This window comes from Schistocerca gregaria, chromosome 2, assembly GCF_023897955.1.
Source record: "Schistocerca gregaria isolate iqSchGreg1 chromosome 2, iqSchGreg1.2, whole genome shotgun sequence".
Lineage (NCBI taxonomy): Eukaryota > Metazoa > Arthropoda > Insecta > Orthoptera > Acrididae > Schistocerca > Schistocerca gregaria.
In genome coordinates this window covers 928,400,949-928,425,955 of record NC_064921.1, presented here as the reverse complement: position 1 = coordinate 928,425,955, position 25,007 = coordinate 928,400,949, and the positions used below count along the sequence as shown (strand labels likewise).

At 40.9% G+C, this 25,007-nt stretch overlaps 1 protein-coding gene across 2 annotated transcripts in view; it reads right to left on the bottom strand.

Moving 5' to 3' along the window:
* LOC126335357 (cilium assembly protein DZIP1-like) overlaps positions 1–25,007 on the bottom strand; it is a 249,019-nt gene that overhangs the window by 75,657 nt on the left and 148,355 nt on the right. For both annotated transcript variants that reach the window (XM_049998546.1, XM_049998547.1), the window contains one exon: positions 16,457–16,656. In XM_049998546.1, the coding sequence (XP_049854503.1) occupies positions 16,457–16,656 (200 nt within the window). The remainder of the gene's footprint in view (positions 1–16,456; positions 16,657–25,007) is intronic.

Sequence of the window (25,007 nt, the reverse complement as noted above, 5' to 3'; positions counted from 1 at the left end):
AAAGACGAAAATTTGTACAAAGTCATCATCAAAGAGAAAGATAAGTCATTCAAATTCCATAAGACTGTGTCAGATAATATTCAGGTTCATTAGTGAATACACAGTTAAACCTACATTAATTTAAAAGTGCCAACACAGACAAAATTTCATTTTTGAAAAATGTTGTCCATGATCTTGTTAAAAACTGTTCACAATGAAATCAAAGGAAATGGCCATTGTTGAAAATTCATTACAAAATTCAATATGCCAAGATGTCGGAAATCTGAGCTTGGCAAATGCTGAAAGTAACATGCCAACTTGTAAACTTGTCGATGGCAACCAAAACAATGAGGACGGTGTCCCTCTATCAATAAATGATGATGACACTGGTAATATAACTAATTATGATGTGACTTTTATGAAGGTCAATGAGACAATTTCTCAGTTCTACACTGGTAAACATTCTTCGAATAGTGAAACTGAAGGGCACAACAGCGAAAATTCCTTTGATTACTTGTTCACGACATCGCGAATGCAAGAACAGGAAAGAGTTCATAAAAACAATGTAAATACTAGTGAGACACACAATACAATACAACTCATGCAACAAACAACACAACAGTTTACAAAACAACAGGAATTTCAGGAAAGCGTAACACAACTACTTAAGAGTACAGGACAACAGTTTACACAGCAAAACAGGCATTTAATGATTTCCAGAAAAATATTAGTCAACAGTGAGGTGAGGTGAGCAAAACTGTATGCACTGAATTATCTGATGAACTATCAGGGAAGTTGACAGAGCAGGATAAGCAACTGAAACAACAAACAATTACTGACATGTCCCACAATATAAATACGTTAACAGACAGAGAATCATACATAGACGATAAACAGGAACAACTAACAGGTGAGTTACAAAACCTCAGTGAAGCATATTCCCAAATTCAGGAGACACAATCCCAAGTCCATGCATCGGTAAAAAATGTGACAAATGCAGTCAGTGAGCTGCAAGACATAATGCAAAAACTTACGTAAAGAAGTACAAAACTTAAGTCTAAGAGTGAACCAGTTAAGTTTAAAGTCAAAATTTGCCAAAAAAAACACAGAGAGGTAAGATATGTGCAGGTGTAAAGGCAATAATGGAAAAGATGAAACTGGGCTGCTGGATAAGGGCAGCACCCTTGCTAAAAATGTAGTGTCTGAGTGCACGATTTGTGTAGATATAGTAAAAGCAGCTCTAAAAGATAAAGAAAGTCAATTTCTAGCTACAATAGATTCCGGTTTAAAAGAAGCAGAGGAAAGGTTACGAGGCAGTATTGTTAAAACTACTGATATTCCAAAACAACATTTGATAGAAAATAAACCAATGCCTTTAGAGAAGTTAGATACTTTCACTGGTTACCCACCTGCTGGAGGAAAATAGCAAAAGTTTCAGAATTCAGCAACACTTGCTGGCAGCTGCACCTGTCGAGTAAGTGCAATTGCCATGCACTATGCCACAAGCGAACATAAACATGCCTGTCAATGACAGCACAGCATTTTTGTCAACATAACTTGCGGATGAGGGATTACTTAGGCATCGACAATTTCCAGTATTTACCTCTGAAGAGAAAGGAATAAACCTCGTGATCTTTGTCAGAGCATTTCGAAATGTTTTACCTCGTACCTGGATCCAATTCCACAAAATTAGATTTGTTGTTGGATACACAACAGGGTGACATTCTGCTATGTGCTACGGACATGACAGAACATATCCACTACTATGAACAGTTTGAGAAAGCCTTTCTGGATAAATATTGGACTGAGGCCGTATAAGAGAAGCTCAGATGTGAAGTACTCAACCCAGCTCCGTTCAATAGCAAACATGAAAGCTTAAGGGGTTATTCTGAAAAATATTTGAATGAAACCAGATACTGGACAAACCCGGTACCTCAAGTAGATGTGCTGAAAATTTTAAAGCGCCATCTTCCTGCCCACATTAGGGGGAAACTCATCACCATTCCAGAATATGACACAAAATACTTTCTGTCTGTACTGGACTCAATAGATTTGATACATGAAGAGAGACCAGTACAAAACAACCCTGTTAACCTGCAGATAGTGCCACAGAGATTTATGGACCAACAACTGAACAGTGGATTCATAGTACAACATGGATGGCAACCTTACCCCACACAGACCTAACGTAACAGTAATGGTAATCGCAATAACAATGGCAAAATATCTAAATTCAAGGGCAGATGTAAGAGAAATGGGCAAAAATTTAACAAAAACAATTACTACAGACAAGCAGAATATGGCCAGCCTGTACAATATGTACAGACACGAGCTACCAGCAATAACCCCAATCGCTTGGCAAACACAAAACAATACCAGACATTCAAATAATCCACAGACAGTGGAATTCGGCCAGCAAAGGAATGCACATATGCTGAATAACATGCCAAGGCAAAGAGAAATTCAGTTGACAGCTTCACAGGATACTAACCGGCATAATCAAACACCAACAGTCCATATAGTTGAAGTTACCCTAACCCACAGACTAATGCCAACACGACGCCGGAAAACTTGAACCGGTCATGGTAGGCCCCCATTCTGTGACTTGGGAGGAGATCTGGGCCATGAGCTTGATCAACTCTTGCTTTATCAGATACAATCAAGGTATTGATGCGAAAGATGATCTGTATCAAAATAATGAGAGTAAATTGGAAAACAGAACTGTACGTGGCCACTACTACACACCGGACCATACATAATTACTAAAACCCTTACCTGGGAGAATACAAATTGGTACACAAGAACATGGGTAAAAACGAGGGTGTTTACCCACACAAAGACTTGAGAATGTTTATATATTGAATTAGAGCTATGTACCCTGTAAGTTGTATATATGTATAATTATATTAGATTTAGGATGCTGGAAAGTCACATTCCAGAATTTATCTTGTTAGTTGTTAAGGAAAATTTCTGTTCGTGTTTTTTCTTATATGTTAAATGTGCAAACGATAAGATGAGTGGTTATAACAAGGAATAATTTTACTTTAATGTGTCTAGAGACAAGAAACTCTAAATACAACACTTTGCCTTGCGCGTAGCCCAGTTGTAAACAAATGAATAGACTTGAGAAACACATGGTAGCAAGCAATGCAGTAAGCAACTTGCCGTGATGCAAGTGGTATCAGGGCAACACAGCGCATCCACAGCTGGATGTGTTGGAGTGACCAAAACAAATAAACCTGACGAGCTACAGACCGCACTAGCAGTTGTAAAGCCCACTGAATAAACAGGGACATAGAAAATTAAGAGAGACACTATACTACTACTATGACTATCTACACACACACACACACACACACACACACACACACACACACACACACATTAGGTAAGGGATTATATACACAGGAAAGGGAAAATAAACTATGATATATTTATTTAAGACATGCTACTATATACATTATATCTATATGTTGAAAGTGCATGTACTAATTATATTTGATGGACAATAAAAGTCTTATAGCAGGTAAACAAGCGAGTACAGTATACGTGGCAAACTGAATAAGAGGTCACACCACGTCTCTAATACACTTTATCTTTCAGATTTATAAAGTAAGTCGCAATGCACATATGCCATTAAATAAGTTTGTGATAGCATGAATGAACCATGGACCTTGCCGTTGGTGGGGAGGCTTGCGTGCCTCAGCGATACAGATGGCCGTACCATAGGTCCAACCACAATGGAGCGGTATCTGTTGAGAGGCCAGACAAACGTGTGGTTCCTGAAGAGGGGCAGCAGCCTTTTCAGTAGTTGCAGGGGCAACAGTCTGGATGATTGACTGATCTGGCCTTGTAACAATAACCAAAACGGCCTTGCTGTGCTGGTACTGCGAACGGCTGAAAGCAAGGGGAAACTACAGCCGTAATTTTTCCCGAGGACATGCAGCTTTACTGTATGATTAAATGATGATGGCATCCTCTTGGGTAAAATATTCCGGAGATAAAATAGTCCCCCATTCGGATCTCCGGGCGGGGACTACTCAGGAGGATGTCGTTATCAGGAGAAAGAAAACTGGCATTCTACGGATCGGAGCGTGGAATGTCAGATCCCTTAATCGGGCAGGTAGGTTAGAAAATTTAAAAAGGGAAATGGATAGGTTAAAGTTAGATATAGTGGGAATTAGTGAGGTTCGGTGGCAGGAGGAACAAGACTTTTGGTCAGGTGACTACAGGGTTATAAACACAAAATCAAATAGGGGTAATGCAGGAGTAGGTTTAATAATGAATAGGAAAATAGGAATGCGGGTAAGCTACTACAAACAGCATAGTAAACGCATTATTGTGGCCAAGATAGATACGAAGCCCACACCTACTACAGTATTACAAGTTTATATGCCAACTAGCTCTGCAGATGATGAAGAAATTGAAGAAATGTACGATGAAATAAAAGAAATTATTCAGATAGTGAAGGGAGACGAAAATTTAATAGTAATGGGTGACTGGAATTCGAGTGTAGGAAAAGGGAGAGAAGGAAACATAGTAGGTGAATATGGATTGGGGCTAAGAAATGAAAGAGGAAGCCGCCTAGTAGAATTTTGCACAGAGCACAACTTAATCATAGCTAACACTTGGTTTAAGAATCATGAAAGAAGGTTGTATACGTGGAAGAACCCTGGAGATACTAAAAGGTATCAGATAGATTATATAATGGTAAGACAGAGATTTAGGAACCAGGTTTTAAGTTGTAAGACATTTCCAGGGGCAGATGTGGACTCTGACCACAACCTATTGGTTACGACCTGTAGATTAAAACTGAAGAAACTGCAAAAATGTGAGAAATTAAGGAGATGGGACCTGGATAAACTGAAAGAACCAGAGGTTGTACAGAGTTTCAGAGAGAGCATAAGGGAACAATTGACAGGAATAGGGGAAAGAAATACAGTAGAAGAAGAATGGGTAGCTCTGAGGGATGTAGTAGTGAAGGCAGCAGAGGATAAAGTAGGTACAAAGACGAGGGCTGCTAGAAATCCTTGGGTAACAGAAGAAATATTGAATTTAATTGATGAAAGGAGAAAATATAAAAATGCAGTAAATGAAGCAGGCAAAAAGGAATACAAACGTCTCAAAAATGAGATCGACAGGAAGTGCAAAATGGCTAAACAGGGATGGCTAGAGGACAAATGTAAGGATGTAGAAGCTTATCTCACTAGGGGTAAGATAGATACTGCCTACAGGAAAATTAAAGAGACCTTTGGAGAGAAGAGAACCACATGTATGAATATCAAGAGCTCAGATGGCAGCCCAGTTCTAAGCAAAGAAGGGAAGGCAGAAAGGTGGAAGGAGTATATAGAAGGCTTATACAAGGGCGATGTACTTGAGGACAATATTATGGAAATAGAAGAGGATGTAGATGAAGACGAAATGGGAGATACGATACTGCGTGAAGAGTTTGACAGAGCACTGAAAGACCTGAGTCGAAACAAGGCCCCCGGAGTAGACAACATTCCATTAGAACTACTGACGGCCTTGGGAGAGCCATTCATGACAAAACTCTACCAGCTGGTGAGCAAGATGTATGAGACAGGCGAAATACCCTCAGACTTCAAGAAGAATATAATAATTCCAATCCCAAAGAAAGCAGGTGCTGACAGATGTGAAAATTACCGAACTATCAGTTTAATAAGCCACGGCTGCAAAATACTAACGCGAATTCTTTACAGACGAATGGAAAAACTGGTAGATGTAGACCTCGGGGAGGATCAGTTTGGATTCCGTCGAAATGTTGGAACACGTGAGGCAATACTGACCTTACGACTTATCTTAGAAGAAAGATTAAGAAAAGGCAAATCTACGTTTCTAGCATTTGTAGACTTAGAGAAAGCTTTTGACAATGTTGACTGGAATACTCTTTTTCAAATTCTAAAGGTGGCAGGGGTAAAATACAGGGAGCGAAAGACTATTTACAATTTGTACAGAAACCAGATGGCAGTAATAAGAGTCGAGGGGCATGAAAGGGAAGCAGTGGTTGGGAAAGGAGTGAGACAGGGTTGTAGCCTCTCCCCGATGTTATTCAATCTGTATATTGAGCAAGCAGTAAAGGAAACAAAAGAAAAATGTGGAGTAGGTATTAAAATTCATGGAGACGAAGTAAAAACTTTGAGGTTCGCCGATGACATTGTAATTCTGTCAGAGACGGCAAAGGACTTGGAAGAGCAGTTGAACGGAATGGACAGTGTCTTGAAAGGAGGATATAAGATGAACATTAACAAAAGCAAAACGAGGATAAGGGAATGTAGTCAAATTAAATCAGGTGATGCTGAGGGAATTAGATTAGGAAATGAGACACTTAAAGTAGTAAAGGAGTTTTGCTATTTAGGAAGTAAAATAACTGATGATGGTCGAAGTAGAGAGGATATAAAATGTAGACTGGCAATGGCAAGGAAAGCGTTTCTGAAGAAGAGAAATTTGTTAACATCGAATATAGATTTATGTATCAGGAAGTCGTTTCTGAAAGTATTTGTTTGGAGTGTAGCCATGTATGGAAGTGAAACATGGACGATAACTAGTTTGGACAAGAAGAGAATAGAAGCTTTCGAAATGTGGTGCTACAGAAGAATACTGAAGATAAGGTGGATAGATCACGTAACTAATGAGGAGGTATTGAATACGATTGGGGAGAAGAGAAGTTTGTGGCACAACTTGACTAGAAGAAGGGATCGGTTGGTAGGACATGTTTTGAGGCATCAAAGGATCACAAATTTAGCATTGGAGGGCAGCGTGGAGGGTAAAAATCGTAGAGGGAGACCGAGAGATGAGTACACTAAGCAGATTCAGAAGGATGTAGGTTGCAGTAGGTACTGGGAGATGAAGCAGCTTGCACAGGATAGAGTAGAATGGATAGCTGCATCAAACCAGTCTCAGGACTGAGGACAACAACAACAGCATGACTGTACACTGAAGTGAATGAGTACATGGTTGACTACATGAAAGAGGTATTAGTAGCCATCGAGCCAGTATACACTTATCTATGAAGATTTAGCTTTATGTTAATATTATGTTTTTTCTTCCAGGGGAATGATGAGTCGACACGTCCTAAAGTGAAGAAAAATAAATGCTTGTAGAGTGTTAAGTACCATATAAACACAAGAAAGGACCACACTGCAAGTAAACACAGTTGTAAGTTTATGACGTGTATAAATGTGTTAGTGTGAAAGTATGTGAAGAAGCAAAGCGTTGCAGTAAATCAAATATCACGATGATGAACTAAGGTTGAGCACTACCAAATAATAAAGGGGTTGAAACCCAACTACTTTGAGTGTCGACTACCCATGAAAGCGTCAAAAACCTGAATTACGTTGAAATTTTTATGCACATTTGTTACTTACATGCCCATTGTTTATGCTCATTATATGTAACATACCACATTTCTGATACAATTCTGTAAACCTCAGCACATGAAATGGTTATCCTTTATACAATGAACATAACAAGTAAATACTGAGCTGCCCTGAATAAATATTTGATATGATTGGTATCATCAGATTTGGGTTGTGTTTCTAAACAACAAATTATTTTGTTCTTGGGATCACAGTTAAGTCCATTAATGAGACATAACTGAGCACATAAATGCCTTTCCATGGAATTTCCACAACCCTGTAGTGTGTCGGTCCTTCCTGGAGAATGCTATAGAGGCAAGGCCATGTGTAGTTATCTGAGCGGCGCGTGGTATCAATTGTAGAGATTATTGTTTGCTTCTCTGATTCTTTTGAATTTATAAATATGCTCCAACAAGAAGTCATTGTAAATTGAAATGAAATGTATGTCAATTTATGCTATAAATGAAAATAGACTCTGTTATTGTATGAATGTTATATGAACCATGTATAACCAAATGAGAGTAAAATGTGTACTCATGTAACTGGAATCTAATAATGTAACGAAAATGAAATCTAACAAAATGTACTAAAACAAAATGACAAATAATGACCCTACATATATATAGGAGAGAGCACGTATTACAGACTATAATGTATATGAGAGACGATAATGGCATGTCAACAAATGAACAGGGTAAATGTATTTTGTAATTGAATTTGTATTTTATTATGTTATATTATGTGTACAGTATGTGGAAAGGACACTACAGAAACTTTATCTAATGCAACTGTATGAAAGTCACTCAAAAACAAAGTGCAAAGACATATGAAACCTGGCTCCATGGTGTAAGTGTACGTGTGTTGAGACAATACATGGATGTGCGCGTGGTAAACTAAAATTGGCAACACTTCATGTAGCATGAATTTTTTGTGATCGGCAACTCCATAAAAGCAGCAACGAACTTAACCTTGTCAATGGATGTCAGATGTAAAGCTGCTCTCCCCACCGAATAAGTGAGAGCGACAACATGAAATAAATTCATCAGGCCGCTGATATGGAAACCAGTTGGCACGACATCGAAGATTTCACAAAGGATTATGCTGTTGAAAACAAACGTCACGAATCTGTGGAAGCTACTGTAAATCCATGTCATGGACACTCTGGCCTTGTACTGATCATGTGTGCACGAACTGTGACAATACTGGATGTTGGACTGCGCATGCATACTTCTCAAGCTAAACACCGTGCAGATGCTGACTGACAGTAATGGGACTATGCAGTTACAGCAAGCACTTTGTTAGGAGAGAAAACTTCTACATGTGTGGGTTAAAAGAAGCTAACATGCCCATATAAATTGATAACCACTCAGGATAACTCCAACGGCTGAAGATAAAGGTTATGCCCATACCGGCTACGATTATCAACCTTCAAAAAAAGGAAATAAGCTCAGACACTATGCACCTCCGTATGAAGTCATTGCACAGTGGGGGCAACTGCATTGAACTATATAATTTTTTCATTCTTTTCTTTTCTTATACATGAGCTATATGTAAAATGCATGAGTTATAAACACGGCCAAAGGTAAATTAATGAGTTGTTTTGTGGCAAGGATACATTATTAAATATCTGTATGAAACGAAATAAGAAATATGATTTCCAATTTATTATTGACTGTATCTTCACACTCTCATTTTGAGAAGTGGTAGCATACGGGCGTTGCTTGGATCCATCATACCAGCATTGTTAAAAATGCGTACTTCAACTGCATTCATTAAATGTGTTATACATAAAAAGTTATTGGAAAAGCTATATTTACTCGCATGTTTAAGAGGTCAACTCGTATCTGCTCATCATTTCACTTGCTGCAGAGATTCTACATCAAGAGGTTCGGTGCAGACACGAAGAATTTATGCGGTATCCAGAGGAGCATTCCTGCATTGACATTGTCACAATCAAGACTAAACACAATGGAATTAACGCAAAGCAGTACATAATGCAAATTATATTTATTGACCTAGACTGCATTGATATTGGTATCAGTTAAACTTCACCCAAGATTGTGCACAGATTCATAAATCACCTTCAAATTTCTTTCAACTATTTTCCCCATTCAATTTTTCCAATTATTCAAGCAATTATAAAACAATTTCCATTCCCACATATCCATTCACGCCATAAAAGTGAGACAATTATTGGTCAGACAAAGGGAACAAGAATCACAGTGAATGAGATCTAGGTCTGAAATCAAAGGAGTGGTAAGCAGTTTACACTCTGTGTGTATGAGTGCAAGCAGATTCGACATCGTATTGATAAGGGTAATGCATGATGGCATCATGATTATGTATGAAGGTTTCAGATCACTGAAAAAGTAAACTAGTGGAGGTGGACTTAGTATGGGATTTAAAATAGCCAACAAATAAATGGTCTGGTTTAATTTAAGATGAAAGTTTCTCTCTGCAGTAGAATATGTACTGAATAAACCATTATAGCAGATTAAAACTGTACCAACCTAAAGCTTTCCTCTCTATAAGCAGGTCTTTATCAAGGAAAATGAAAGGATCAATTTCCCATCAACAATGAAATCGTCAGAGATAAAGCACAGCCTAGACTGGATAACAATAGCGAAGGAAAGTGGTCCTTTTCAGGAAAACCTACATCTGAATGAGCGGATGGGAATTTTAGCTCCACTGACATCAACTGTGAAGTATTCATAATTCCAACATTGACATAATGTGTTAAGTTATTGATTTCTGTAACTTCAAAGTTGGTGATAATCATTACAACAAAAATATGTAGACCTAAATATTTCAACAGATCTATGATTTTCATCAATTTATTTGACCAAGATCTTGTAACTTTCTACTCTATTTATTGTTTTTGATGGCAGACTACATTGAATGAAGTATAACAAACAATGAAATGAGTAAAGGTAACAACTCATAATATCATGGAGACACATGGTAATTGTATAGTTACATAAAAAAAAGTGCTCAGCTTACACTCTTGTGTTCTTCAGACTACACAGACACATACAGCTGTGTTCTTCTGAAAAGGATGTGCTGGCTTATTCTGAGCCTTCAGCATATATGATATAGTGCTTGAGGAGTGGTTGCCCGTGAAAGCAGCCATATTGTAAACAAACTCTGTTCCAATAACTATACGACCGCTAACCAGTTAACGAAGGTAAGTTCACTACTAGTGGCAGAGCCTGTTATTAAAGACAACACGTTGGACTTGAATGGTTGCTAGACCTATCTACACAGCTGTTCCCATTCCTAATATCCCTCCCCCTCCTCCCCCCCCCCCCAATCTACCATTGTATTTTTTCTTAGCTTGATAATTATAATTTTAACAAAAGCAGAAAAAGTGCTCCTGCCACAACTGTCCAACGAGACTCCTGAACCTTGTTCTGGCCATTGGCTGACAGTTGAGTGCAGGATGGGCATTATACGTGATTTTGGTGCATCTGATGGTGGCCAAATCATGGATGGCTTAAGCATGGGACACTCCATCTCTGAGATCATGAAGGTTTTGGGTTCTTTACCTTCTACCATGACAATGTGTATATGGTGTACCTCAATTCAGGGAACATTCTTACCTCCAGAGTATAACAGCCATGGTAACTGTGATAACACCATAGCGCCTACCACCACATGGCCACAAGTCACACATCTCACAGCCTTTGGCTGGCCTTTCCTGACTCATGCACAGTGCCATCCAGCTGTACAATGCAGGAGTGGCCCTGCACATAGCTGCCTCCACAGTAACTTGGCAACACCTGGATGTTATACCCACATCAAATAGCTGCACAATGGTACTACACCAATAGCACTATACTACATCTTTGTAGACTCAACTAAGATGAGCATATCTCTAAGCCGCCAGGGCTTTATAAGTGCATGCAGCACCCCACTTGGCAGTCTTATCTTGTACTTCATTGTTACTTCACCACTGCTGGTACCTCAATGCCACAACATTTGGTCTGCCCTCATCTAGACTATCAACTACAGCTGGAATTGGACTATTCAGGGATTTCTGCTTCTCGGCACTTAAGTCATAGAGTTCTTCCATGGACTTAGTTGATCGCCGTCCCAGGGGACAGTGCTTGCTCAGTTACTAAACTGATGGCAACACAGCACGTTGAATCTCCAGACTGATGTACAAATTTGCAGTCAGGGTGCATGGGATAACCACAAGCATGCTCCTGTTGTCACATGCAATCACATCCCAAATCATAATTCCAAGTGTAGGTCCAGTGTGTTTGGCACACAGATAGGTTGATTGCTGGCCCGCAACTGGCCTCCTTGCCAACACATGGCCATCACTGCCATCAAGGCAGAACCAGCTTTCATCAGAAAACACAACACACTTTTACTCTACCCTTCAATGAGCTCTCACTTGATGCCACTGAAGTCGCAAATGGCAGTGTTTGGGGGTCAGTGGAATGCATGCTACAGGGCATCTTGCTCAGAGCTATCCTTCAAGTAACCAACCTGTAACAGTTCGTTGTGTCATTGTACTGCCAACTGATGCTCACATTGCAGCTGCATACAAAGTACAATGTGCCATTATGCTGAACACGATGGTCTTCCCTCTAATGGCACTTGGCCATACAAAGCTTGGTCTTCTTGTGACCATACATTCTTGTGATCACCGCTGCCAGCACATCTTACCGCAGTATTGCAGAAGGAATATCCTGCTTTTCCTAGCCCTATTACATGATCTCATTCAAACTCAGTGAGTTGTTGATAATGGCATCTTTGTCACTTTAGTCATTCCTAAGTAACGTGAACTCACTACATCTCATCTCAAAGGTAACATGCTCACAACCGTAAGAGCATGTATTTAAAACAAACCTGATTTGCACCCTCATAGGGCACTACTAGTGACACTCTTATGCAACTGGCACAAAATGTGAACAGTCACCATCTTTCAGGTGTAGAAACATGCCTACCAACTTTTGTTTATGTTGGACAACTCCTCCTTGGTGAAGCAATTTTCTTCCATCTGTGTAGTACCATTCAGGTAGCTGGTGAAGTAATTCATGTATTGGAGGATGTTTACGCAACACAAAATGAGACCCTTTTGTCTGCCATATCTCTTGCTGATCATGTGCCTCCATTTGTTCGCATTTTGAACTTTGGGAAAACAATCTACCACCCACTGCTCTCGAATCATGTCAAAATGGTCTGAAGAACCTAGCTGTAAGTATTCTAGTGTGACCCCATTCAACCCACCCCTCCCCAAAGATGCCTGATCTCGATTCTATTGGACACTGTAATGGACTTTGCTACAGAGATCTGGCCACCCCACACCTAGTCACCGGCCTCCTCTGTAGGAGGCACGCATGTGCCAATTGACTGAAGAGTAATCGCCCCACACCAGACATAAACATTATTGTAAGTGAGAATGTTTTTCTGTGTTTTTGAGTAGAAGGAACACATTAACAGATTAAGGTATGGAAGGGACAACTGAATGCCTCTACAGGACATGAGATGCCACTGTGATGATACACAGTTTTCCAATTGCTATGAATGCCTTTTAACATTTGCGTGTTTTCTGTTGGTGAGAGATGTAGCGAAAGTTAGCTGAGGAAGAGTAGATGGTGACAAATGGATGAGACACAGGATATTTATACTTAACTGGCAACCAAGAGTTTCCCCACTGAAGGAATCCCGCCTACAATAAAGTCAGTGTGTGGTCTTCCTGTGTGAACTCACTGAACGCTGATGTCAAACTCATTAACTGGAGCTCGAACTCCCACACTGACTGGCAAGCTGCTGTGCGGTGCCCTTTGAAGACATACTTGTATCACGTGGCCTGCAGAGGCAAGCTGCTGCTGGCAACAATGGCCCTGTAATGCTCCCATATACTGCAGTGGCTGACAACCTACGGAGTAGATGATGGACCACTCAGCTCCCCCTTTATGTAGTCAGCAGCTGCAGCATAGGTGACAGCCAAGGATGCAGCATCCCTTTCCTCCACAGAGGAGATGGCTCCACCATCCCACTAGAATTGGTCAGCTATGACAAAAATGCACTGCAGATGCAGCAGACCTTCTTTCCCAAGGGAGAGATGGCAAAGCCATCACAGGGAAGTGCCTCCTGGAGGAAGGCAGTGTCCCAGTGTGGAACTGCAGAGCCAAAATCATGGCAAAGATCTGGACTGGAAGCAGGGAGAAGAAAATATGAGACACCTGTGTGACAGAAAACAGAGAGTAGCAGACGTAGAAAGTAAGACACACAATTCTGTCATCCAAACAGGGTGACCAGACCGCTGAATGAGATGTGACATTGCGAGACCACACTTGCACCAAAACTTCAATGATCGGCACATACTGGTGCACTGGGGAAGTCCAACTGAAAACTCATGGAGAGTGTCCCGAAGAGAATAGACATGCACTCTGCTGAAACTGGAGGATACAGGAGAGGACTATGACCCAATATGTCTGAGGCAGGAAACCTGAGTGCTGGGATGTAGAGCAGGGCCCAGGAGAAACTGTGTCGTGTCTCACAAAGGAGAAAACAAGTACCAGAGGCAAATGGGAAACACATGCTGAAGGGAAAAACCCTAGGAGAGGATGCAGGGCTTTGTGAGTTTGAAACAGGCAGAAGAGGGGGCCAAACTAAGGACAACATGTCCAGAGGGGACAAAGTGTGGTCAGCAGAGTCACCAGTGGACAGCGCATTGTTGCCACCAGACCAAGATGCTGATGTCACAAAGAGGACAGAACTTGAAGGCACTGGAAGCAGAAGGGCAGGGTCTATGGAGGAAAGCATTTAGTGTGCTGGCAGCATGCACGAAAGTGGCATATGGGCTTGTGGTGCACAGGACGGCAACATGTGGGCTGGCAGCAAGGAGGATGCCAGTGAAGCTAGAACAGAAGAGAGGCTTGGACCAGTGGCAAGGGTGGTGGCCATCTTGGAACCAAGAGAGACAGTGCTGCAGGTGGTGGTGCCAGGGCTGCAGGGCTGGAGGTCCTGGGGTGGGAGACGACAGAGCTGGGGATGTTGGAGTGGGGCAGTAGAAGAGCGGGTGGCACTGGAGTGGACAGTGCAGCACTAGAATTGGTGACACTGAAGTAGGCAGCACCAGGTGGGTGGCACTGATATGGGCGGCATTGGACCATGAGGTGTCAGGAGTTGCTGGCGTGTGTGTGGGGGGGGGGGGGGGCGGCACAGGCAGGAACCAGTGGGGGTCGTGGCTCAGAAGCCAGCAGGCACCATGGCAGTACAGGATCTGGTGACACTGAACTGTTGGTGCAGGAGCTGGTAGCATTTGAGAAGGAGGTGTCAGAGCAGGAGGGACCCACCGCAGAGGAGCCAGTGGGGACCTTGACTCAGGAGATAGTGGGACTCCTAGCTGAGGAGACAGTGGGGCCCATGGTGCAGGAACAAGCAGGGCTTGTGGCTTAGGGACCAGATAGGCTCATGGTGCAGGAGCTTACAGGGCTCATTGTGCAGGAATCTGAAGAGCCCATGCTGCAGGAACCAACAAAGCACTATGTGCAGTAACCAATGGAGTGCTAGGTGCAGGAGCAGGCAGAGCCTGAGGTGCACAAACCAGTAGCCTCAATAGCAGAGCCTGAGGCACAGAAGTGAGTGCTTGGTGGAACCAGTGGCATGGATCTGGTGGTCCTGGAGCCAGTGGTGCTGGAGCCTGCAGAGGCGCCAGGGCCATCACAGAGTGTGTCAGCAATGTCAGAACCTGAAGAGGTGGTCTCAGTGCAGTGGTGTTGGGGAAGGTCAAGGGAGGCAATGCTGGGGACAGGTATGCTAAGCAAAGGGAAATAGCAGAAAGATGAAGGATGTGATCCAATGCAGCAAGGAAGGCAGGCCATGAAACCAATGTGTTGCTGAACTTCAGAGGGAGTGGGAGCAGCACAGCTGACTCCTGAGCAAGGGTAAATTGAGACAGGCAAGGCACTGTACAAGTAGTTTGGTGGCATGCAGGAAGTGTTGTGCATGATGTAGAAGCTGTGTTGTTGCATTGGTTGCACATGATGGCAGCACCAGCAAAAAATTCAGTCAAGCGACTGGTCTAGGTGCAACTACTGACAGATAACTGCTTCTGAATGATTGCAATAGAAAGATAGTCCAGATATGATGTCAAACTGGAATACTCAATAACATTTCTTGAAGTTAAAGTTTGAGTACACAGTCTGCACCATAAGGGAACACTACTGTTGATAGTATCTATATCTGCTACACTACTGACATCCTGGTTCTGACTGGCGTGCACTGCACTATGACAAATGGAACTCAATGAGCAAACTGTAACTCGCAGGCTGACTGGCAAGCTGCTAGGCGACATCTTATAAAGCCACCTAGCAGAGGAGTACTGGAAAGTCATACTTGTGTCATATGGCCCGTGGATATGGGCTGGTACCAGTAACTTCAGTGTTGTGGCATCCACCAGATACCACAGCAGCTGTCACAGGTATGGTGAGCTGCAGCTCAGTTGTGTGCATCTTAGCAGCGTGGCAATCTGTGGCACTCTGTTATGTGGCTGGTAACTGGATTGTAAGGTGCCAGCCAAGATGCCACATATCTCTTTACTATGGAGGAGATGGCAGTCATCTCACTGTGTAGTTCGGAACTGTGATGTAGGTGACAGCTGAGGGCGTGGCAGTATCATTCCTTTATTGTTTCTGCTCCCATTTTCAGCAATATACTACTGTTACAATTTGTATAGTGTACTGAAATTTCAGTACAATTAGGCTTATTTTCCATTAACAAACAAATGAGTATTTTTACATGCAATATTAAGAACAGAACCCACAAAAATTCCTAATGCACTGAGACTTTAATTTAATCCAGTGCTGCAGTTCAAACACTTGCGGATGTCAAACATGTGCCCATAGATGCATTTTTTTACTCTAAATATGTATTAAGGTATACACACAAACACAAAGTGAAACACCTAAAACTTGCACACAAAATATTTCAGAAAGGGGAAGTGCTGTTGATGTGCAGTTTTCACAGAATGAGTTGTTAGTCAGGGGCTTGTACCGTTAGCCAATAAATGGATAGCAATAAAACTTAGAAAGCATATTTTTTGGCAAACATACACCATATAATGTTATTTATATCAAACGTACCCACTGTGCTGGCTCAATGTAGACTTTACTTTGTGAGGGAACATTCGAATTTGTGTGAGAGTTCTTCATTGAAGTTCGTGGGCGATTTCCTTGGAGTGAGGTATTTTTATTATCCAAAGCTCTGGTTTCTAGCCTGTGCTTTGAAGTTGCATTCCTTTCACCAGAAAATCTTTTACCTGTGAGAGACTGCGCCAGTAATCCTGCAAACACAAAAATAATTATACATTTCTACAACTCAGTACTCCAAGTGCAGCTCATGATGAACAAAATGTGAAAATTTGAGATACTACATTAACCTTCCATTAATACAGAAAATCTGAAAGTAATCACAGAATTAATACAATGAAAGAATTGTTCTACAATTGAAGAGTAAAACTGAAAAATGAGATGAAGCAGTCACTTGCATTTAATTGTAACTGTGAGATTTTAATGTAGCAAAATAAATCCCCCCCTTTACAATCTGATTTTTAGAAACTAGCTGAAAAATGGAAAACAGTGGTTTTTGCTTTCTTCCCAATGACATGATTTCTTGTTTAAATTAATGAGCAAAATTGGAAAATTCAAAGCTATAAAGTTTAGCATTCCTAATCTCATTGCAGAAAAAACCTGTCCGACATGCTGAGCAACCCAGTGGCCTACGAGAGAAAAAGACAATGCAAAGCATTTCTCATATCATTTGTTGATCTAAACATGACAGCGCTCAATGACTTGCAACAAAATTTACATATAATTTCAAGTCTTTATGGAACTTTTTTTCACTGACACTAACCACAAAATGCCAAAACAAGAATGAAGTTTATCACTTATTACATTTTCACTGTTCATGCAGTAAAACTGCTGTATCAAACATGACATTTTTTAATTAATTACTTCTTTACTACTCACCATATTTGTCACACAATTTACATACCACTGAATATACCTGCAAAATTATGTCTCTCTGCGATACATAGTTTAGGAGATATGATTTCATGAACTTTGAGATGTGTGAAAAACTAAATTTTACTTAAAATGGATCACAAACCATGCAGTGTTTGACAATGAGAACACTTAGCAAATTCTGGCAAACTTTTAACATATTTTCAAACTTTACATTAACTTTTTCTCGCTTACATGCTGTATGTCAAATATTTGAATACATTAACTTAGCCATAAAGTAATCAGAAGCTTGAAGTTGTTTTATCCATGGTGTGCTCCGTAGACTGGCACCAGCACACCATGTGACATAGAGGTTACTAGAATATCGAAAGAACCCAACAACAAGACTCTCTGGAAACACACTGCCAATGCCCTCTCAGCTGCCAATATTTAGGATCACTGCTGTGGACCGGAGGGCATCAGTTCATTCCAGTTAGTTCGAATCTGTAAGCCATGGAGTTCCAGCATGTCACCAAGACGGAGCCGCAGACTTAGCCTCTAGCACAGAGACAGGCAGCACATAGAAACCTCATAGTGAACGTAGTGGATTTCTATTTCAACAGCATTGAGGGCTACATGGACTATACAGATAAGAGCTTGTACCACAGCACATGGAAACTTATGTTAAGTAACTCTTTGTTTATGAATAGAGAACCCAGTTATTAATTGCATGCTGTTTGTGTTATAGGAGGAGGATACCAGCCACTAACCAACATCCCCTCCTAGCTTCCCAAGGCACAGCTCTACAGAGACAACAAGACAACATAAAAGTGGCTAAAGAGAATACAACACATGGGAGTTTAATTATTAAGGAATTGGGGGTTTAGTGGTAATATTAAATAACAAATATTTGCTGGTGATCAGATCTGAACTGACGATCCACGCACCCCAGCTAGCGATACTAACTGCTGCTTCACCATACGAGAAGCACAATCTGTAGCATTGCTCCCTCTCCTGGAGAAAGTTAGATCCACAGTTTCAGAAGCTTTCATTCGAACCAGCAACAGCATCCTACATCTAGATCTTGTCAGTGGTCCTCTGCATGACAAAACTGGAGGACTCTTGCATTCAGGTCATTTTGTACTATCTCCATCTTCTTCATTATAATGAGCATCAAGTAGCCCTCCATGACCATCAAGTAGGCCTTCTGTTCCCTCGAAAAAGAGGTCTCCATCACCAATCTGCACCTTAGGACTGTAGTAGGGCTACATCAGGGGACATAGACAAGGTATCTGCATGTTTTGTCTTCCTGATGAAGGGCCATAATCCTCAACTTTGTATATAATGTCCGACAAGCCACAAAGGATATGACAGCCCAAAGTAACATTTTAGAAACCATCTCAACAGTATCTTTTTCCACTCAGGACAAAAAATTCATAACAAATCTCCCAGTCTGTATCTCATAGGTGGGTGCTTGTTATTACAGTGCTACTGGTCAGTCTGTTGGGCATCCAGGGGCCATAAGTGAGCCAGCTGTCTTGTTTCATCAATCCTGGTTAAGAGGTGTTGCACATAGTCATTCTGATTATTGTCTGGTGGAAATGGGAACAATGCATCAACTGTTGTCTCAGCCTTGACTGTGGAGTAGAAAGAACATTGTGGAGGCTGTAGTGTGCAGCTTCACTGTGTTACATGTGAGTGTCACACAAGACAGTATTGTACCCCAATCTCTCTGTTTGGTATCAATGTACACCAAGCACAGATCTGCCAATGTCTTATATTAAAGCATTCAGTGAGGCCATTCGGGCGTGGGTAGTATGCACTTCTCATCCATTGAGAGAAGTCGCAACATTAAATTACCTCTGATACTAGTCTAGACAGGAAAACTTTCCGCTGATTAAAGAACATCACATGGAGTGCTCCATGCTTGAGACTGATCTCTTTTACATGGAACCTTGCATTTTATGGAGCTTCAGCACTTGGCACAGCTCTGGTGGCAGCTTAGTGGGTGGAATAATTGATACAGACTATCTTTTGATTCCTCCAGTGGATGGTGCTGCTGCAGGTGACATTTATATCAGATGCCACAGAAGTAACTGTGCCATATGCTTCTGCTGCTGGCACTCTTTACAGTGGCTCATAAAGCATCTAACAGAACAATAGAGACCTGGTCACTGATACCTAGGTCTGATTTTGTTTGAAATCTTCCTGAATACCAAGTGACCAGATGTTAGAGCATCATCAAAATACTTCAAGATAGTGTGCCATAGATGGACTGAGGCAAAGAGCAACCATTCATGCCCCATTAGATCACAGTTCCTCTTATCCAATTTCCACTTAATAAGTGGCACTCTCCTTTGGTCAGTTCCTCCTTATTCAGTGTTAGATGATTTTCAGCGGTGTTGAATCTTTTAACATAACACATATGGTGACGAACTATCAGCAACCCAAAGTTATTGAAATCTTAGAGTTGTCAGTAACAGGTTGGTTAAGGAGCTGAGGCGAGGTATGGAGGTGCTGAGTCGGGCTGCGGCCAGCCACAGTTACCAGGGTCAAGCGGTCACCAGCCATGGCGAACAATTTAGAGGAATGGAAAGGCTTGGAAGGGGTGGGATGAGCATTGGCTTGCGTAACAGCACATGGATGAAAGTACTGGAACTGAAGATGGTGGCTGTTGCAATATGGTAGATTGGGGTTACTTACAATGAATCACATCAGAGTAATCTCAGCACTGAGGTGCACATCTTGAGACATTAATATCATGTATACCACAAAAACTACAAAAGTTACATCATAACAGCAAATGAATACTCTTATGAAAATCATTAAAAATTAATAACACTTACAATGGTTCAAAATAAAAATGCCTTTTGCATGTTGCACATTAAGCTTTTTATTTAAATTGTGCACAAGATAAAAAAAAACTTAATATGCAGCATCAGAAGGCATTGCATTTTTCTTTTAGCCACTGTAATTTATATACAGCTGCTGCAAAAATGGCCAGCACAAGAAACTTGGAATTAATAATTATTCAACATTTATTGTGATCTTGACAAACAAGGTATTACAGCTATACCTTTTTAGTTATATAAATGCGCAAGATCATCGTATTCTCCTCGCTGACAGAACATGAATACAGCACGACATTCCTCATACCTTAACCTTTGTAACTATGTATTATATGTATGACTTAGTATGTGACTCCTAGTTTATTTAATTAAATATTAAATTTAGGCTATAATAAAGACTCTCAACACTATACAGTGATAATTTTAACGTAATATTTGATACAGGGTGTTTCAACAATGACCGGTATATTTGAAACGGCAATACAAACTAAACGAGCAGCGATAGAAATACACCGTTTGTTGCAATATGCTTGGGACAACAGTACATTATCAGGCAGACAAACTATTGAAATTACAGTAGTTACAATTGTCAACAACAGATTGCGCTGCGGTCTGGGAAACACTATAGTACGATATTTTCCACATATCAATAGTAGCAATAATATGGCGTAGTCTCTGAATGAAATTAGCCGAAACCTTTGACAACGTGTCTGGCGGAATGGATTCACATGCAGATGAGATGTACTGCTTCAGCTGTTCAATTGTTTCTGGATTCTGGCGGTACACCTGGTCTTTCAAGTGTCCCCACAGAAAGAAGTCACAGGGGTTCATGTCTGGCGAATAGGGAGGCCAATCCACGCCACCTCCTGTATGTTTCGGATAGCCCAAAGCAATCACACGATCATCAAAATATTCATTCATGAAATTAAAGACGTCAGCCGTGCGATGTGGCCGGGCACCATCTTGCATAAACCACGAGGTGTTCGCAGTGTCGCCTAAGGCAGTCTGTACCGCCACAAATTCACGAAGAATGTCCAGATAGCGTGATGCAGTAATCGTTTCGGATCTGAAAACTGGGCCAATGATTCCTTTGGAAGAAATGGCGGCCCAGACCAGTACTTTTTGAGGATGCAGGGACGATGGGACTGCAACATGGGGCTTTTCGGTTCCCCATATGCGCCAGTTCTGTTTATTGACGAAGCCGTCCAGGTAAAAATAAGGTTCGTCAGTAAACCAAATGCTGCCCACATGCATATCGCCGTCATATCGTTAGCGAATGTCTCTCATGCAACAATGGTAGCGGCGCTGAGGGGTTTCCACGTTTGAATTTTGTATGGATAGAGGTGTAAACTCTGGCGCATGAGACGATACGTGGACGTTGGCGTCATTTGGACCGCAGCTGCAACACGGCGAACAGAAACCCGAGGCCGCTGTTGGATCACCTGCTGCACTAGCTGCGCACTGCCCTCTGTGGTTGCTGTACACGGTCGCCCTACCTTTCCAGCACGTTCATCCATCACATTCCCAGTCCATTGAAATTTTTCAAACAGATCCTTTATTGTAGCACTTTTCGGTCCTTTGGTTACATTAAACCTCCGTTGAAAACTTCGTCTTGTTGCAACAACACTGTGTTCTAGGCGGTGGAATTCCAACACCAGAAAAATCCTCTGTTCTAAGGAATAAACCATGTTGTCCACAGCACACTTGCACGTTGTGAACAACACACGCTTACAGCAGAAAGACGACGTACAGAATGGCGCACCCACAGACTGCGTTCTCTACTATATCTTTCACATCACTTGCAGCGCCATCTGTTGTTGAAAATTGTAACTACTGTAATTTCGAAAGTTTGTCCGTCTGAAAATGTACTGTTGTCCCCAGCATATTGCAACAAATGGTGTACTTCTATCACTGTTCGTTTAGTTTTTATTGCCGTTTCAAATATACTGGTCATTTTTGAAACACCCTGTACCAACACTGAATAAAGCACAAAGGTATGCTTCTATTGAACAGGCAACCTTTATTTTTGATTATGCTTTAATGACAATTTCTTTGTCATTTATCATAAGAACATGTGCACAGATTTCGTGTTTTATTTTATAGTACATAAACTATTATACATAGGATAATGTATATGATCTGAGGGGGACTGGGAGAGAAAGACTTTTACCATATATGTTGTAATTGTAGTTTGTATAGCATGTATGTATTTTAAATGATGGTCCCTTTTCTGTACTTTATGTTCAGTGTAATTTTTGGCAGGAAAACAAAAGGCTTGTAAGTGTGAGCCAATGACAGCTCCAGATCATTCTGGCTGAACAGTCATACAATGAAAATCAGTCTTGGAGGTCACATGAATGTTCAGGAGCTGATAGCACGAGTTTAGGACTTGGAAAGTGGTAGGTTTAGGGTTGCAAGTGGCCACTTGAATACTTTCAACATTTTGAGTCGAATGGGACTAAGTCAACTGGAACTTTAACCTTTTGCGAATGGTAGGCAGTGTTGTGTCTTGAACTTTGATTATTTTTGGCTGCAAATCTGAAGTTATTATTGAATAGACTGTGGGCATCAACTCATGATCACTAGATTTCTGATATGTTGATTGCCATAATGCACTTTACTTATTTATGGGCTGGTGAATATTTTGTGTTTAGTTTAACAGAATGGAACTGGGCTTTTTTTCACAGACCAATGTTGATTAAATAGTAATTGGGGAATCTACTACCACTTTAAATACTCAATCATGAAATTTGATATTTTTTTAAAATTTTGTTTCTTGGTTAAATGGAATGCTCATATGGCATTTATTGGCCGGGATACCCCCTTCAGGGTTCAGCCGCCGGTTTGCAAGCCTTTTTAGTTGATGCCACTTTGGCAACTTGCGTGTCAGTGATGATGAAAGACAGCACTTCAGCAACTTGCATGACAATGATGATGAAAATGACGATGGACACACAACACCCAATCCCCTGCCGGGAATCAAACCCAGCCCATTTGCGTGGTTGGTGGTAACGCTACTGCTGCGCTATGGAGGCAGAATGTTTCATGATCAAACAATATCTGTAGGACCACCATTTTGATATGTGTATTATTTACCTGATAAAATAAATCATCAGTGTCAACTACATCAATTATTATTATTTTTATTAACTTCTGCTTTTACTGCAACTTGTATTTATTTAAATTCACATTACCTGCTGATGCTTGGATAAATCCGAATAAAATATCACAGGATAGTAATATTTCTACAGCAAATTTAGCTGTTGGGCATGAAAGCAGACTATATACAGCTCAACCTTACAATGGTAACAAGCCAATATTCCAAATACAGCCATGCATTGCCTAACTGTCTCTCATTTTTAATCACATTTCTACAGGAAGCACCATTAGGTGAGTTGGAGTCGTCCCTCTTTTTAGCAGAAATGTCATTTAATACTTATACTGATGCTTGTAATGTCATTTAATGCAGTGAGGACCGAGATTTCATCCACACTGCTGTGTTCCACTAGAGGATTCACTGAAAGGCGGAAAATGTCCTATGTTTGTGTGCACTTTTGTATATCACTGTGGCGTTATACTCCTGAACCTTTCACACCCATCTCGCCTGTCAACCCGACAGATCCTAAGTTAGCCAGGATAAAGAATAGTGGTCCATCAAAATGATGAATGGTTTCCCAAATAAATAAGGATGGAACTTGTTGATGGCCCATCAACTGCAAGGCAATTTTTCATGGTTTGCCAAATAAATATGGATGGAACTTGTTAATGGCCCATCAACTGCAAGGCAATTTTTCTCGGTTGTACAGTTGTTCATCTTGGACTTGAAGAATACTCTTTAAGCATTGGTAGTAGAACTGCAGCTACCCCATAATCGTGTGCGTGTGTGTGTTTTATGAGTGCTCAGTGCTGAAGCTGTCTGTACCCTTATAAAAATTAGTAGAAACAAATGTGGCAGTAACTTCAAAAATTTGATAAAAGAAGTGAGAAGCAAGAGGATACAGAACTGCACTCTCTCTTTCCCAATCTCACCACCGGTCACCAGCGCACTCTCACTGGCTCACATACTGTAACAGAATGCTAAATGATCAGGTGCTCTAAAAGTGTTAATTAAAACACATGAAAGACAAGAAGATACAAAGGAGTATGTGGTTGGCTGATCACTTACAAAAAATATGGATGAGCCAACCACCCGATAGTATATTAAAAACTTCACCCTAAAGTTTTAGGAAAAAGTACAGCATTTCACAAAACATTAAAACATGTACCACATTTGTCTGATTGTCAATTAAAGTAGAGGGAAAGCCTGTTGGCAACTAATTTTCTTCCCAACTGTCAGACTATGCATTACACATCAGAGAGCCCTCTCATTCAAGATGGCGTCCAGTGCACATGTGAACAATATTAGTGCTCCTAAAAGTTACAGTTACGTTGTAAAAAGTGGTGCCTGCAAAAAGTGTAAAGGTGAAATCGAGAAGATAAATGAACGCTTAATAAGTCTCCAGAAAGTTATAAGCACTTTGACACGAGAACTCACAAATCTCAAAAACGAAAACCGCGAGTTACAAACAACGGCATCAAGCAAAATACCAGGTAAAAATGTAATACGGAAAACTACTAATGATTTGAAGCTCCTGTACACAAACCGTCACAGTGCAATAGTGGAAAATAATGCCTATAACGGCCAAAAGTGTGTTAATAATTCAAACACTGTTCCAAGTGAAAATACTGATCAAAAGTGCGTAAACCATTCAAACATTTTCCCTGCTTCTCAAGAACTGCCTACCAAAGCGCGTAAAAAAGTAACCTTCTCTCAACAAAATTCATCAAACAAAACCGGTCTCGTA